At 35.6% G+C, this 13,557-nt stretch overlaps 1 protein-coding gene across 5 annotated transcripts in view; it reads left to right on the top strand.

Annotated features, from left to right (window-relative positions):
• CBX3 (chromobox 3) overlaps positions 1–10,554 on the top strand; it is a 12,388-nt gene extending 1,834 nt beyond the window's left edge. For 3 of the 5 annotated variants that reach the window (XM_085307572.1, XM_085307571.1, XM_085307570.1), the window contains exons 2-5: positions 4,825–4,967; positions 6,612–6,777; positions 8,110–8,204; positions 9,909–10,554. In XM_085307572.1, the coding sequence (XP_085163698.1) occupies positions 4,831–4,967; positions 6,612–6,777; positions 8,110–8,204; positions 9,909–10,035 (525 nt within the window). In that variant the 5' untranslated portion in view covers positions 4,825–4,830 and the 3' untranslated portion in view covers positions 10,036–10,554. Of the gene's footprint in view, positions 1–563; positions 607–968; positions 1,020–4,824; positions 4,968–6,611; positions 6,778–8,109; positions 8,205–9,908 lie in introns of those variants that run through there. The other 2 variants (XM_085307569.1, XM_085307568.1) reach the window with 2 other exon arrangements.
• The last annotated feature ends 3,003 nt before the right edge of the window (positions 10,555–13,557 follow it).

The following is a 13,557-nucleotide window of genomic DNA, read 5'->3' as shown; positions in this document are numbered from 1 at the left end:
GGGCCGCTGCGTTTTGTTTGCGGGGGGCGGGCTGGGGGGCGCTTTCTTTCCCCCCTTCCTCTTCCCTTTCAAACGCCGACGAGGCGAGCCCTCCGCGCCGGGGCCCTACTGCCGGCCCTCCCACCTCACCTGCCCCGCCGCCCGTGGGGCTGCCCCCCTCCCCCGCCCCGGCGCGTTATAGGCGAATTGGGCGGGATCGTTGAGCCGAGGAGGCTTTCTGGCCTTGGAGAAGGACTTCTCTTGCCTTGCCCAGGCAAACGTGGAATTGTAACAGTTCTACAGTTTGCAGCCAGGCAGGCATAATACATGCCTACAGAGGTGGCCAGTGTGAGAAACAACATGGAAAAGGGGATGGATTGYGTTCAGCATCATTTGCTTAGGTTAAATATGTAGTATGTACAGCTCAGTTGAGTTAGTATTGCTGTAGGAACCTTAACTCTTGCAAATATGAGAATCAGAAGGCAACGTTATAGTTGCATTAAGATAATATTTTGCTGTCTATAAACGTTTACTGCTATGTAAGACTATGTAAGACTAATGGGTGATTCCTTACTATACTACAGATATGTAGCTGCTCCCCATCAGATTCGCAGTTAATACAGCTAGGTATATCTTGATTAACTGCTAGAATCTCAACTCTTACTCTACTGGGTTTAAGGAAATATGCATCCCTAATGGTCCTCCCCCTTTTCCCTACAAACATCTCTGAGCCTTAGAAGGCCTTGGGAAAACCATTTTTTCAACCCTGTATACCACTTTGTCAGTATCATGTATCCTGGCTAGCATAATGGTGCGTTACTGGGTTACGCTGGACAAAGTAGTAACCTACTTTTTGTTCTGGATTTAATCCATATTGGAAATGTTATGTGCAGTGACTACATGGGGGTTGGAACAAGGACCATGCTTGTATTGGGATGCCTTTATTTGAGTAATGTAAACTTCCTTTTAATTGTCATGCATTTTTCTAGTAAAAGCTCTGCAAGTCTGCAATAAAAATGGCCTCCAATAAAACTACATTGGTAAGTTCATGCACACCTAAAGTATATAAGGATTTAATCAACATTTTTCTTCAAACTTATAACTTGGCATCTCCATTTAAAAGATACATCCACATCTCCCCTCCCCAGCATTATTCTGACCAAAATTTCAGATCCAGAAAGTAAGGCTACTAGAAAGGACATTATCTTTGGCTTTAATAAATCTGTCATTTCTACTGAGACTTTTGGGGAAAAAAATTCAAGGACTCTGCACCGTTTAATGTGCATTTTATGTGTATAAAACACTAAGGATTTTTTTTAGCCTCCTTCAGCACACTGTGTAGGTCATCATATGTGTGAAAGAGGTAAAGTCAGATTCATGTATTCATTTAATTTTACGCAGTCTRTTCAGGGAAGACTGTCTGAGAAAAGGCAATATTCTTACTGATGAAAAATAACATTATTGGGAAATGATGTGGCATAGTTAAGATGCCTTTTGAAATGATTTTTTAACAAGTAACAGTTTCTTTGAATTTCATAGGAGCAGAGATTATCAGACGTCAACCCCTTCTGGACCATTTTAATGATGCGTTCCTGGATTTCAAGTCCCTGTAAAGCTTTGCTTGAYGTTAAATTAAGGACTTTTAAGGGCAGTTGGTTGCTGGAGAAGTTGTTTTAATTACCATTTAACTAACAATAATACACCTATTTGTAGATATAGATCTGGAGAAGTATGGTGTGAGATGCCTCTGAGGTCAAGGCAGGGAAGTAAGCAAAAATACATACTTAGTTTAAAATTTGTYGAGCAGAAGAATTCAGAGAACAAAAGACCTGTTCTTAAGTATACTAAAATTATTGGTAATTGRCCCAGATTAAGATATATTAAACATTTGTATTAACTCCTGGCTTATAAGTGCTATGGAGTACTTAYTTTACATTTTACCATAACAGAATATTTTACAGCTTTTACCAAGATGAATATCTGAACTTTCTTTTAGTAACTGGTTGCCCACTTCTCCCTAATTTGAGGATAGAAGGTGTTACCCAGGCTGTAAAGGGGGGCTGCAGGGAAAGGAAAGAACCTGTGAATGCAGTATTTTTAATCTTTTCATGTTGTTGAGAATTTTGCTGCACAGGTCAGGAAAACCAGTTATGGTTCCCATGGGAACCATAACTAATTCTGCTTCGTTATGTATTTGCATGCAAAACCTAAATGTATTAAGGGGTAGTGTAGCTCTGGAACTGTGATTCTGATTTTCCTGCTTCTTGTGTGTTAAAACCCTTTACCACAATGTTACATCAGTGTAATAATCTTACTCTTCAAAAAAAAAAAAAAAAGTGATTATCTACTGAAGAACATCTCTCTGTTTCATGTTACTTCTGAATATAGAAAGAGAAATGAGCCACAGATGAACTTGGAATGTTCAAATGTCCAAGCTATGCCTTAAAACATGGAACTCTAAAGAAGGATGTTTTAGTGGTYTAGTGAACTTTATACCCTTTAACTTATCAGGTATAACATCCAAATGGATGAGATTTGCATCAACCTTGTATGATTTCATAACGTACAAGTTTTTAACAAATACTCAGTACTTCTGCAGGCTGTGGAATCAAATGTTATTTTAACAATTTAGAGAGGCTTAAGAAGACTTAGAAAAGCAGTGCTGATGCACAAGAGACCTAATTAAGTCTTTAATATATTTTTAAAAACAACATATTTTTGAATTTGTTATTTCTTACTGCCCTCAAAAAATCATTTTATTTTATGGAAGATACTTAACCTTAGAAAGCAAAAAAACCTGTTGTTTTGATCTAGAAGTCCAAAGCACTTATYTTAAATAACAAAAATGAGTGAAGCTGGAAACAGTTTCTGAAAACAATTCATCTTACTCTGAAAGAAAGCAGGAATTTTAGTCCAAAGGAAAATATTCATAGGAAGCTTTGCACTTGCGGCCTGCTTGCCTCATCACCAAGAATTATAATGTTATTACTATGGTATACCGAGTCTGTCATTCTTTTTTTCTTCTTCTTTTTTTTGTTTTCCTCATCTCTACCCATTCCTCATCTTTCACACTTCCTTTTTTTTGAAAGAAGTTGCCTTTATAGAGTAGTTGGACATCTTTATGTTTTTATTTTGCTTTAATATTATGTTCTTTTTCCTTTGGAGGCAAAAAAAGCCAGTGTGATTAAGTTGACACTCTTGAGACTTGAATACTGTGCTCAGAATACACCTGGAATATGCAGGCAGTTAAAATCTAATTGGAAATGCATTCTCTGCTTTAAATAATTGGTCTTCCATACTCCCAAATCAAAACAAATGCCATACAAGATGTAATCGTATAAAGACACTTGCTGTTTGAAAGGGAAATGTGAAACTTTTCCTTGTCTTACTCTGTTTGCACCTTCCACTTATGAGTTGCTAACTGTTGTAAAGCTATATTTGGGAAGGAGAGGAAAAGTTAATTAAGAAAGTGAAAGGGCACAAAGAATGAGCTTTAGAAAGAGAGAATCAACTTCTTATCTCTATTTTAGAAAGAGATGACTGTTGAGTTTGACAGATTTTTATTTTTTTTTAATTCACTACAGCAAGAAAAAATTCTGCAAAGTCTATGAACTTGACAATTTTAAAATGGCTCCACTGCATTTGCAAACTAATGCACATTRATTGTAGGTAGGACTAGAAAAACACCATAAAGCAAATTGAGGTGATCTGTGATTTTTATTTATTTCTTTCTGTTCTATAGGAAATGCATTAGTAAGGAAGGAGTTCTGTCTGCTTCAATTTAGGGTGCTACAGGACTGTACATTTTAAGAGTTTAATACTGCTCCCATTAGTTTATGGCTGCCATTTTAACAATTTCCCTAGAAGGAGCAGTCCAAAATGGCAACCAATCTGCTGCTGGTCTTTTAGTGCTCCAGAAATGTGATATGACAACATAATAGACTTGTTTCAACCTTTTGGGAAATTTTGAAATGTGTCCTTCTATTACATTTAATTGTGCCTTATTAAACTGGGAATGCCTTGAGGATGATGTGGATGTAATATTTATTTTAAGAACTTAAAGAATATTATTCAAAGTATCAAATGTAAACTTAAACCACTTCTGAAGTATTCTTTTAAGTTAGCAAATCTTCATTTACATGTTAAGTGCTGTACCTTAAGTGTAGCTGTCTTGAATTTTTGCACCTTTGTGACATCTGTTTCAATGTGAGTTACATTGGTGCGTGGTTCAGAACAAGAGGGGACTGCAGTAATGGAATGCTACTTAGCATGCATCTTATTGACAACAGTTATCAGTTATTGTTGAGTATTTTGCCTATTATAGTAATACACCATAAACTTTGCTGCTATGAGATTCTCCTTTTTGGGAAGGAAAAAGTAGTAACCACCTTCTTTTGAGTAGCATCCCTTTCTATTTTATGCATTCTTACAGTTCCCTTATCACTTTTCTTTACTTCTGCCTTATGCTGTTCCTTGCGCTCTGCCTTTTCACAGGCATAGATTAACTTTTAGAAGCTTTGTAAATTTTGAGCATGTAGCACTCTGAGCATTGAATTTATAAGGGGATTGGAGGCATTGACTGTATGGACAAAAATACTTCACCTTTTTAAAAACTGGTATTAAGTGTTGGGTGTCTCATTAAGCAACTGACAAAAAGAACTTTTAACATGTCTGGCTCAGGTTACCTGATCTCATGTGCTAACCTAAAAGGAGTCTGAGCTTCTGGCTGTAGTGGGAATAAATACATGATTCTTTACTGCTTACTGAGCAAAGTTGGATTTGGCCAGTGAAGTAACTAGATAAAGCAAAAAGACTGAATAATGTCATTCTGAAATTCTTTTGTAGCACAAAATGGGAAAGAAACAGAATGGCAAAGGTAAAAAAGTTGAAGAGGCTGAGCCTGAAGAATTTGTTGTAGAGAAAGTCCTGGACAGACGTGTTGTGAATGGAAAGGTGGAATACTACTTGAAGTGGAAAGGATTTACAGAGTAAGCCATTATCCATTATTTTCTCTGATAGAATGCTAAATATTTCTACTATAATGTGTAAAATTATGTAAATAACCATGTGGWGGGGAGGGTTGTATGATGGAGATGTATTCTAAAGAGTGCAAGAGAAGGAAATCCAAAATGTATATTCAAGTGGGGCAGTCAAGTATGAAAATAAAGTAGGGGAAGATGCATAGCCTTAGTGTTAGTCCTGGAATATTTTGTGAAGGACGTTTAGTAAGACCTTGGTGATAGTTCTGTTGCCACTGTTCCATGATTTAGCTTGTGTCAAAGCAAGCTAGACTCGCAGTTGTCATAATATAGGTTATTATATTACTATATTATATATAATAATAATTTATAATACATATTATATTATTATGAACAGTGGAATAGATGTTAGTTCTGAGTAAGAAAGTTTGCAGGAATTTTAAACTGTAGACAGCTCTGGAAAGGTGAGTTTGAGGCAGATTAAATTACTATGTGCTTTTCTGAACTGCTTTCAAATTAGATACATTTTTGTAAGGGATTTTGTGGCATGGTTGCTTTCCTTAGACATGACCCAAGAGGGATCTTCCCATCTCTTTCCCAAGACACTGTATTCAAGAAAACCTTATGATGGCCTTAAGTTATGTGTCAGTGAAGGCTCATAGTTGTGCCTTCTCCTTCCCTCACCAATTTCTGGCAGACTCTACTTTATCAATTTAAAGAAGGTGATGCATTAAATGTTTATATAACCTAGTGTTTGAATGTAACTATTTAAGTATGCAGTTATATTATTGCATACCTCTCAAAGATTGCATTGCAGTTTTCTGCATTCTAGCACCTGAAATCCTTGTAGTGATAATTGCATAAACAGCAGTATGTTTAATTTAGTACTTGTAAAAGTATGTTTCAATAACTGAAAATAATCTGTGGGCATCCTTCTGCTTGTGTAGTAGTGTTGTGATAGTATTTGTGCATGTGGACTGCTGAGGAAGTGCTTAATTAGCATAGAGAACAGTTCATGGACCTCTTAAATTTTTAATTAGCAAAATGCACACATAATGGAACATTTGTGGTGACCAGCTCTGGACATTATACCTTTGTTCTCTGTAGTCAGCTGAGGAAGGGCAGTGACTCTAGATATGCTGTAGTTGAGCTCAGTACTTGGAGACAACCTCTGAGAGCATTTCTGGTATATAGAAGCTTAGTATTCTTATGCTGTTTGAAGTTGGTGTTGTGTGTATTGTGTTCTCCTTGAGTGTTTAGTCTTAAATAGTGCTCTTTTCATATAGTTTGTTTGTATGGTTAATCTGTTTTTAACCAGGAAGGGAATCAATTTAAGTGGACAAGTAGGTTTTGGTAGGGTGAATGTTGTTTATTTTAACTCCCACCGACATCTTAGGAGTTAATGGGGCTGCTTAATTTGTATCTCCAGTTTAAAAAAATTGTTACCCAGCACTAGCAGAGCTCATCTCTTCGTGTATTGCATTTGATGAATAAAAGGTTAATAAAGATGGTAAGATAAGCAGTTTAAGAAGTTCTAGTTTAAGAAACCTGTCTTACGTAATGGGGAAAGATGTTTTGCCTAAGATAAGCCATGTGGCTATATTTATATTTTTCTTCTTTTCTTAGTTTTACTTAAATGTCTGTTTGTTTCAGTGCTGACAACACATGGGAACCTGAAGAAAACTTAGATTGTCCAGAGCTAATCGAAGCTTTTCTGAACTCTCAGAAGGCTGGTAAAGAAAAAACAGATGGTGCCAAAAGAAAATCTTTGTCAGATAGYGAATCTGATGATAGTAAATCAAAGAAAAAACGTGATTCTGTAAGTATATGTTCATTTGCTAAATACTTGTTTTCCCTGTGTCCACTACCTTTCTATCTTCCTCCTCCCAAAATTTCTACTGTTCTTCTGAGAATTAGACCAAGTATGAGTTTAAAACTAAGAACAATGCAACACCTAGAACTGTGGTTTGAAAAATTCATGGAGGTTAAGAAAACTGCCAAAATGGTGGATAAAGATGGTTGATTGTTCTTATTTTACATAAGGTTTTTTTTACTGTTCCATGATACTTTCTGAAAGATTGAAAGTAAGGCTGACTAAGAGTTAATAAATTAGTGAACAGTATTAAGTAGTCAGTTTGTATTAGAGCAAAAGATTCATGAATGGAACAAGCTAAAGTTCTGTACTGGGTTTTGTATTTAGTACATGTCTGATGYAAGGTGAAAGACAAGGCAGCAAAATGTGAATACTAGACTAGAAACAGGAGATGGTGGTAGAAAGGGAGTAGAAAGRGTGAGTTAAAAAATACCTCTTCTTAAATTGTAGGCTACTTCTACAATATAAATGAATAAACAACATGATAAATTAAAGTCAGTGCTGATAAGTGCAAAATAATGCACATTATGTGTTCAGTAGTTTACATTTTCCTCTGTAAACTTTCAGACTGTAGTGATATGAAAAGGAGCAGGTTGGCAGYGTCAATGGTTTACTGAAGCTGTTCAATGTGTGGTTACTGTCAAAAAGATGATGGAAAGCATCAGAAGGAATATATAATACTTGAGTCTCTCTGTAAAGTCAGTTGTGTGGCTTCATCTGGTATAGAGGTAGTTACTGTCTCAAAAAGGATATTGCAGGACTAGAGGAAATAATTCAGGAAATAGTCACTATATTTCTTAAAACGGATCTCAGTGAGTCAAGAACAGCTGAGGTGCTACCTATGGGTGCAGTTTAAGAATCAGTTTAAGCCAACTCAAAACTTCCCTTTTGGTGAAAAAGATGTTTATCCTACTTTCAGGAGCACATTTTTGCTTTGCCCCTTTTGTTGCTTTTAATAGCTATGCTTGTTTATCTGCTCTAGGGATTTGAGACCACTTGTTCTTCTATTGAGTTTTCGGAAATAAATTCTGGGAACATGGGTGTAAAATCTTCATTATTAATGTGCACCTATGTGRCTTGGTCTGAAGCTCAGTCATGAAAAAAATAAATTGGTAATTTGCTGGAAAAGGCATATCTAATTATTTTATCTTTTATAATTATGTAGGGCTATATTACATTTTGTTCTGATACATGTGTGCGTGTGTGTGAGTGCATATATCTAACACCAAAGCAGAACTGTATGCTAAACTAGATACGATCTTTTAACTTACTTAACAGGTTGATAAACCAAGAGGGTTTGCCAGGGGTCTTGATCCTGAGCGGATAATTGGGGCCACAGATAGCAGTGGAGAGCTTATGTTCCTCATGAAATGGTAAGTTTTTTTTATTGACAGTTCTGGTCCTCATTAAGGGAGGACAGGCAGTTGCACTTAGACTAATGAGATCATTTCAGGAGTAAGGCAAGAGAAGCTCTTGGTCTGCTTATTAACCTTGTGTTCTTAGAAAAGCAAAGCTTATATAGTCACTCAGTACTTACTCCTTTTTTCCAAAACCAAAACAATTTTAGATCCTATTAAATTTTAATACAGAAGCATGTGAAAGTAGGATAAATTTTACAGAAGCAGAAATCTGAAAAGTAAATTCTGATAAGATAAGGAAAAATGGCATTTGTATGAAAAAGGTGGGCTCTCACTAGTGTTCTTGCTAGGGAATGGCAGGTAGAACTCCGGCTTTACATGCTTCAATAAGCAGAAGCTACCTAGATAGCTAAGCTTTTAACCATCTATAGTGCTGGCTGTTTTGCGCGCAGCCAGATGGATAGGGAATTGGAAGGAACCAGTGGAGGAAGCTGATGTGATGATGAAGAACAGAYAATATGGAGGAGAGGTTTATTATTATGGGCCTGTTAGAAGGGAAAGTGATAGGGAGTTTGCATTGTTGGGATGGTGGGAGGAGATTAGCTGCTTTTGCTGTGGTATTTACAGATSATTTCTTGTCTCTACCTAGTGAACATGTAGGATAAGATTAAGTTTTGTTTTGTTTTGTTTTTTCCTTTTCTTTAATGTCCAAAATACAAGAGAGACTGAATTAACATTTTCTAGGAGGTCAGGTTTCTTAGGGTAGGGTTAAAGAAGAATGATAGCTTTCCACTGCCTTTGGCTCTGAATGGAGTCAAATTGAGTAGTCTTCAAAGAATTGGTTTATCATGTCACATGTCTGGACTGCTGWGATTAGTTCTTTGGAAGTTTGTCTCCCTTCTGTGTTTTCAAAATCTCTATATTTTGTTAAACTTAGAAAGCTGCAAAATATAGATTGTGAATATTTGAAATTTCTGTTATGGTAACTGGAAGAGTGCACACCAAGGAAAATACACAGAAGGGAACATCTATATTTTGTTCAGTTTAGCAATTGATTAGTCTTTTCATCATTGATTGGAGGCAATAGACATACTTACACGGTGTATAGTCACAAAGCTGATTTACAAAATTGACCTTAAGCTTTAAAATGGAGTCTGAAGCATATCAGATCAGAAATTTTTTGTTACCTGAAGATAGCATCAGGAATAGTAGTATGAAATACAGCAAGTTACTTGCATAAACAGTAAATATAATATGAATGTAAATATCACCTCTTAAGTCTGATGCTATAGATTTTAAAAGTCTCACTTCAAAGTTTTAATGGTGCTTTAAAAGATAAAATTATTTCACTACATACTGCATTTGGTAACTATCTAAATTAATTCGAATATCATTTTTCTCTCAAAGAGAAAAAGAAATGTAGGGAGGGAAGGAAGACACAAGTATGAAACCTTTCTTTTAGCATGGAATCCTTGATAGCTGTAGTGAAAGGTATACTGAAAACTGATTTCTAACTGACATCCTTTTCAGAATTTACAGCCTATGAAGAGCTGCTAAATTTATACCAATACTTAGACTTCATGAAACCCATCAGCTGTTAAAATAAAGCACCCCAGTATAACAATCAGTTACTGAATTAATGACTATGCTTTTTTCTTTCTTTCTTTCTTTCTTTCTTTCTTTCTTTATTCCCTTAAATCCTGCTCTCTTCTACATCAGGAAAGACTCTGATGAGGCAGATCTGGTGCTGGCCAAAGAAGCTAACGTGAAGTGTCCTCAGATCGTAATCGCTTTTTATGAAGAGCGACTAACTTGGCATTCATGCCCAGAAGATGAAGCACAATAATTGTTTGCATTGCTTTTTTTATATATATATGAATATTAAAACCCAAAATTTGATTTATTAGCAATGTGAGAAGCATACATTCTAACAGGAATCAAATTTGATATTTTTTGAAGTAGTGTGTTTTGCATCAACAGCAAGTAAATAAAAGCTTTCTGCAACTTGTTTCAATTATCACAAGAGAGCATTTGATACTACTACTTCCTCCATATTAGGTAAAAGCTTTTATAAAACATTCATAAACCTCCATAGTTATTACTGAATCATAATGAATGTCTAAACAACCTCACAGATGTTTTGTAGTCTTCTATACTATTGATGTGCATGTATCTTCTTTGCCCAAACCTAGCCCTTTAAACCTGTAGAGTTATTCTTTTTAGTATTTGGGATCACTTGGTTCCAAGAAGACCAGGTGAAAACTAACTTTGTAGTAATTTGAATGTTATCAGACTGTATATTGTTTACTTTATTGTAAATACTGGTGAACAGTGGTCAATAAAATAGTTTTATATTCTTCCTTTATACTGATAGGCTGTGACTCTTTTGGAGCGGTATGATATTTCTGAACTTCTGATACATTATCTCCCAATTCATAATATATTAAATATAGGTTGTTCTTTTGAGGTAGAGTAATTCATATTACCCCGTTACTACTCTGTAATCATAATACCAGAGAAATAATGTGTTTTGAGTCTTTGTATTTTTTTGGTGAACAACGCCTGAAGCATAATTATTCCAGTCAGAAAGGGCCAATTTTTTGGGGCTGTGAAATGGATGTCTTTGGGTAATTATGTAAGTCACAGGTAGTGACCCTAGGTATGGCAACTGGTCAGAAGGCTGAGTGCCCTCTGCGGAYGCAGTAGGAAGTATTTGACATATGTTGAGATTATCAGCCTTTTGCTTTCATTTCAGGYCTTACTATAAGGCAGTACTGTAACTAGTGGTGGTTCAGATCCCTCAAGCCATGACTTGCATAGCTCTGTCTTTAAAGTGTCGCGTTTTAATCAAGATACTAAGTCATATTAAACAAAGAGTGTTTCTATTTCAGATGGCATTTTTAAAATGAGTCTTACAATCATCTGCTCGGACAATGCCCAGAAGGGCAAAAGAAAGGGATGGGGGAAACTCAGAAGAGGGAGGAAAGTTGTCTTTTTCTACTCTTTCTCTAATTGTCATTCCTCTTTGTTTCTCTTGTTTTCATCTACACTGTGTTTTGTTTCTGTGTGACTACCATGGTATAATTGGCCTTGAGCTTTGCCTCTTCATATGTCAACGGCCAAGCTTGTTCAGAATTCCTCTTAATTTAAAATATTGACTAAAAAATTCTGAAATACACTATATATTRGAGTCCTGGGTAAGACAGAGTTAAGACTGCCTGACTATATTTTCTTAGACTGGAGGAAAAGATGAGCATTCTTGGAAACCCTCATCTCTTTGTCCTCATGAACAAAGGAGAGAATTAAATCTGCATTTGTTGTTCTTTCAGTGCGGTTTCATGAATCGTGACTATACCTATTTGCCCTCACTTACACAGTTTCAAAARTCATTTACTCATGAATCAAAGCTTGTCATTGTAAGCGTTTAACTGCAGTTAAAACACTGGGGTGGCCAAAATGATTCTAAATTGCCTTCTTGTGTTTAACTGCTTTGTCTTCTCAAGATTTCTTTCTTGGGTTTCGGCAGAATCCAGTCGCTTTACAAAAAATCTGGAACCCTGCTGATGTGGGGTTCCCTTGCCCCAGTTAACCATCATTTCAGAGCTTAGCTAGCTTCTTTTGCCTGCTCCTTAGACAAAATCCCTTGAATTTTTTTTAAGTACATGGCTTTTAGTTCATGGCTTAATTCCTCAGGGCCTATAATAGGAATAATAATACACCTACCATATAGGATTCTGAAATCATTGCTTTTTTTACTCAGTAGCTTGAAAAATACATAGGTTAAACAAGAATTCTAAAACAGCATGCATTTTACTGCCTGTTTCTTCCGTATGAAGTGTCTTTTGGCTCAGATTCTTGAAATAGAGTTATTCTACAGTTTGTGTTTTACTGTCTGAAACTTTGCAGCTTTACATTGTTTCAAGTGTGGATATCAAGTTTAATTGCTGATTTGAATCATACAGATTTAAAAGTTACTTATCAGTTGCTGTAAGTGGCAGACAARATTTTTGTTAAGAGGTTGATTCTCAGTCATTTGTAACCCTTAAAATGTAGATTTGCAACTAGATACAGCTTTTATATTACATTTGATTCTTCCTTTTGACTATCCTTAAAGATGCACTGTATTCACATTTAAACAACTATATAGCTTGTTATACAACTATTTAAATTTCTAATTTTTTACATTATGACAAATAGAAATACTGGCTGATATGTTTCCTAGTCCCCCCCCCATTTGTGCCAAACTGCATTTTGATAGGAATGATGCAACACTTAAAAGTTACAAGTTATGTATAATTATGCTGAATGTGCTGGGTACATATGCAAAAAAAAAAAGTTATCAAATGTTCTTAATTTAAAGCTAACTGATTAAATAAATGAAATACCTTCTGTAGTTAGTGAGTTGTGCAGAGGTTTCTGGTTATTTTGTCCTTTCGGATAAMAAAACAAATAGATTGGAGGCTGTGGTTTCACGATCACCCTATGTTGATGTTACTGTCAAAAACTAAAACAAAAGTTGGTCTTGCTCCTATGCTACTGCTTTCCATGTATGAAGAAAATATTATGAGTTTAAAGTATTAGATTTTTTTTATTGTTGAGAAATTTTTACCTCAATAAGTTTTCCAGTTTGGTTCACTTCATTAGCTGCATGAAAGGTTTTACCAGCACATGGCTTTTATGGGTGGTGCTTGTTAATCCCAAATTAAAATCAATTATGACAACAGCCTCTCATGCCTTGTACTTGTTTATTTTCTGGGAAAGAACAACATACATTGCTTTCTTCTTTTTTAACTCCTGATTTGTTCCTCATGTTGAATTGCTCATTGCAAAACTGCTGTAAATGGAATAAACCAAAATGAATATTTTTAGTATCTRCAAAAGAACCTAGCAGCATTGCAAGTTAATTTTATCACTTCTGCACAAAATGATTTCATATGTCTTCATGGTGATTCTTCCAGATTTGTGATTCACTTCTCTTTAAAAAAACTACTTTTTTTTTTAACAGTAGTTTGTAATACATTTAGGATTTAACATAGGTTGCCATTATTTTGAATGTAGTTAGAAATACATTTTTCCTTCAACTGGAAATTATTATCTTAATATTTTCTCATCTAAATCKCTTTGTAGCACTCTTGCACTACAGAAGATTGTGCCCCTTTCCTGATCTAAGAGCTTTCTGTAACATCCTCAGCATGTTTCTGACCTTTGATATTTTCTGGTGTCCTCTTTTCTGTTTGGATTTCTTCTCAAAAGCCCATCCCTATAATTAAACTTTTGAGTTTAACTGGTTGTGTTGGGACACATTCTCTCTGCTGACAGACTTSTGCTCTCTAACCCCCTCTAAACTTCCTGGACTAACAATCAATCT

Source organism: Rhea americana, unplaced genomic scaffold, assembly GCF_003343005.1.
Source record: "Rhea americana isolate MKP2758 unplaced genomic scaffold, rheAme1 scaffold_26, whole genome shotgun sequence".
NCBI classification, from domain to species: Eukaryota; Metazoa; Chordata; class Aves; order Rheiformes; family Rheidae; genus Rhea; species Rhea americana.
Note: the sequence above shows the minus strand (reverse complement) of the source record. Positions and strands in the feature narration are given on the sequence as shown.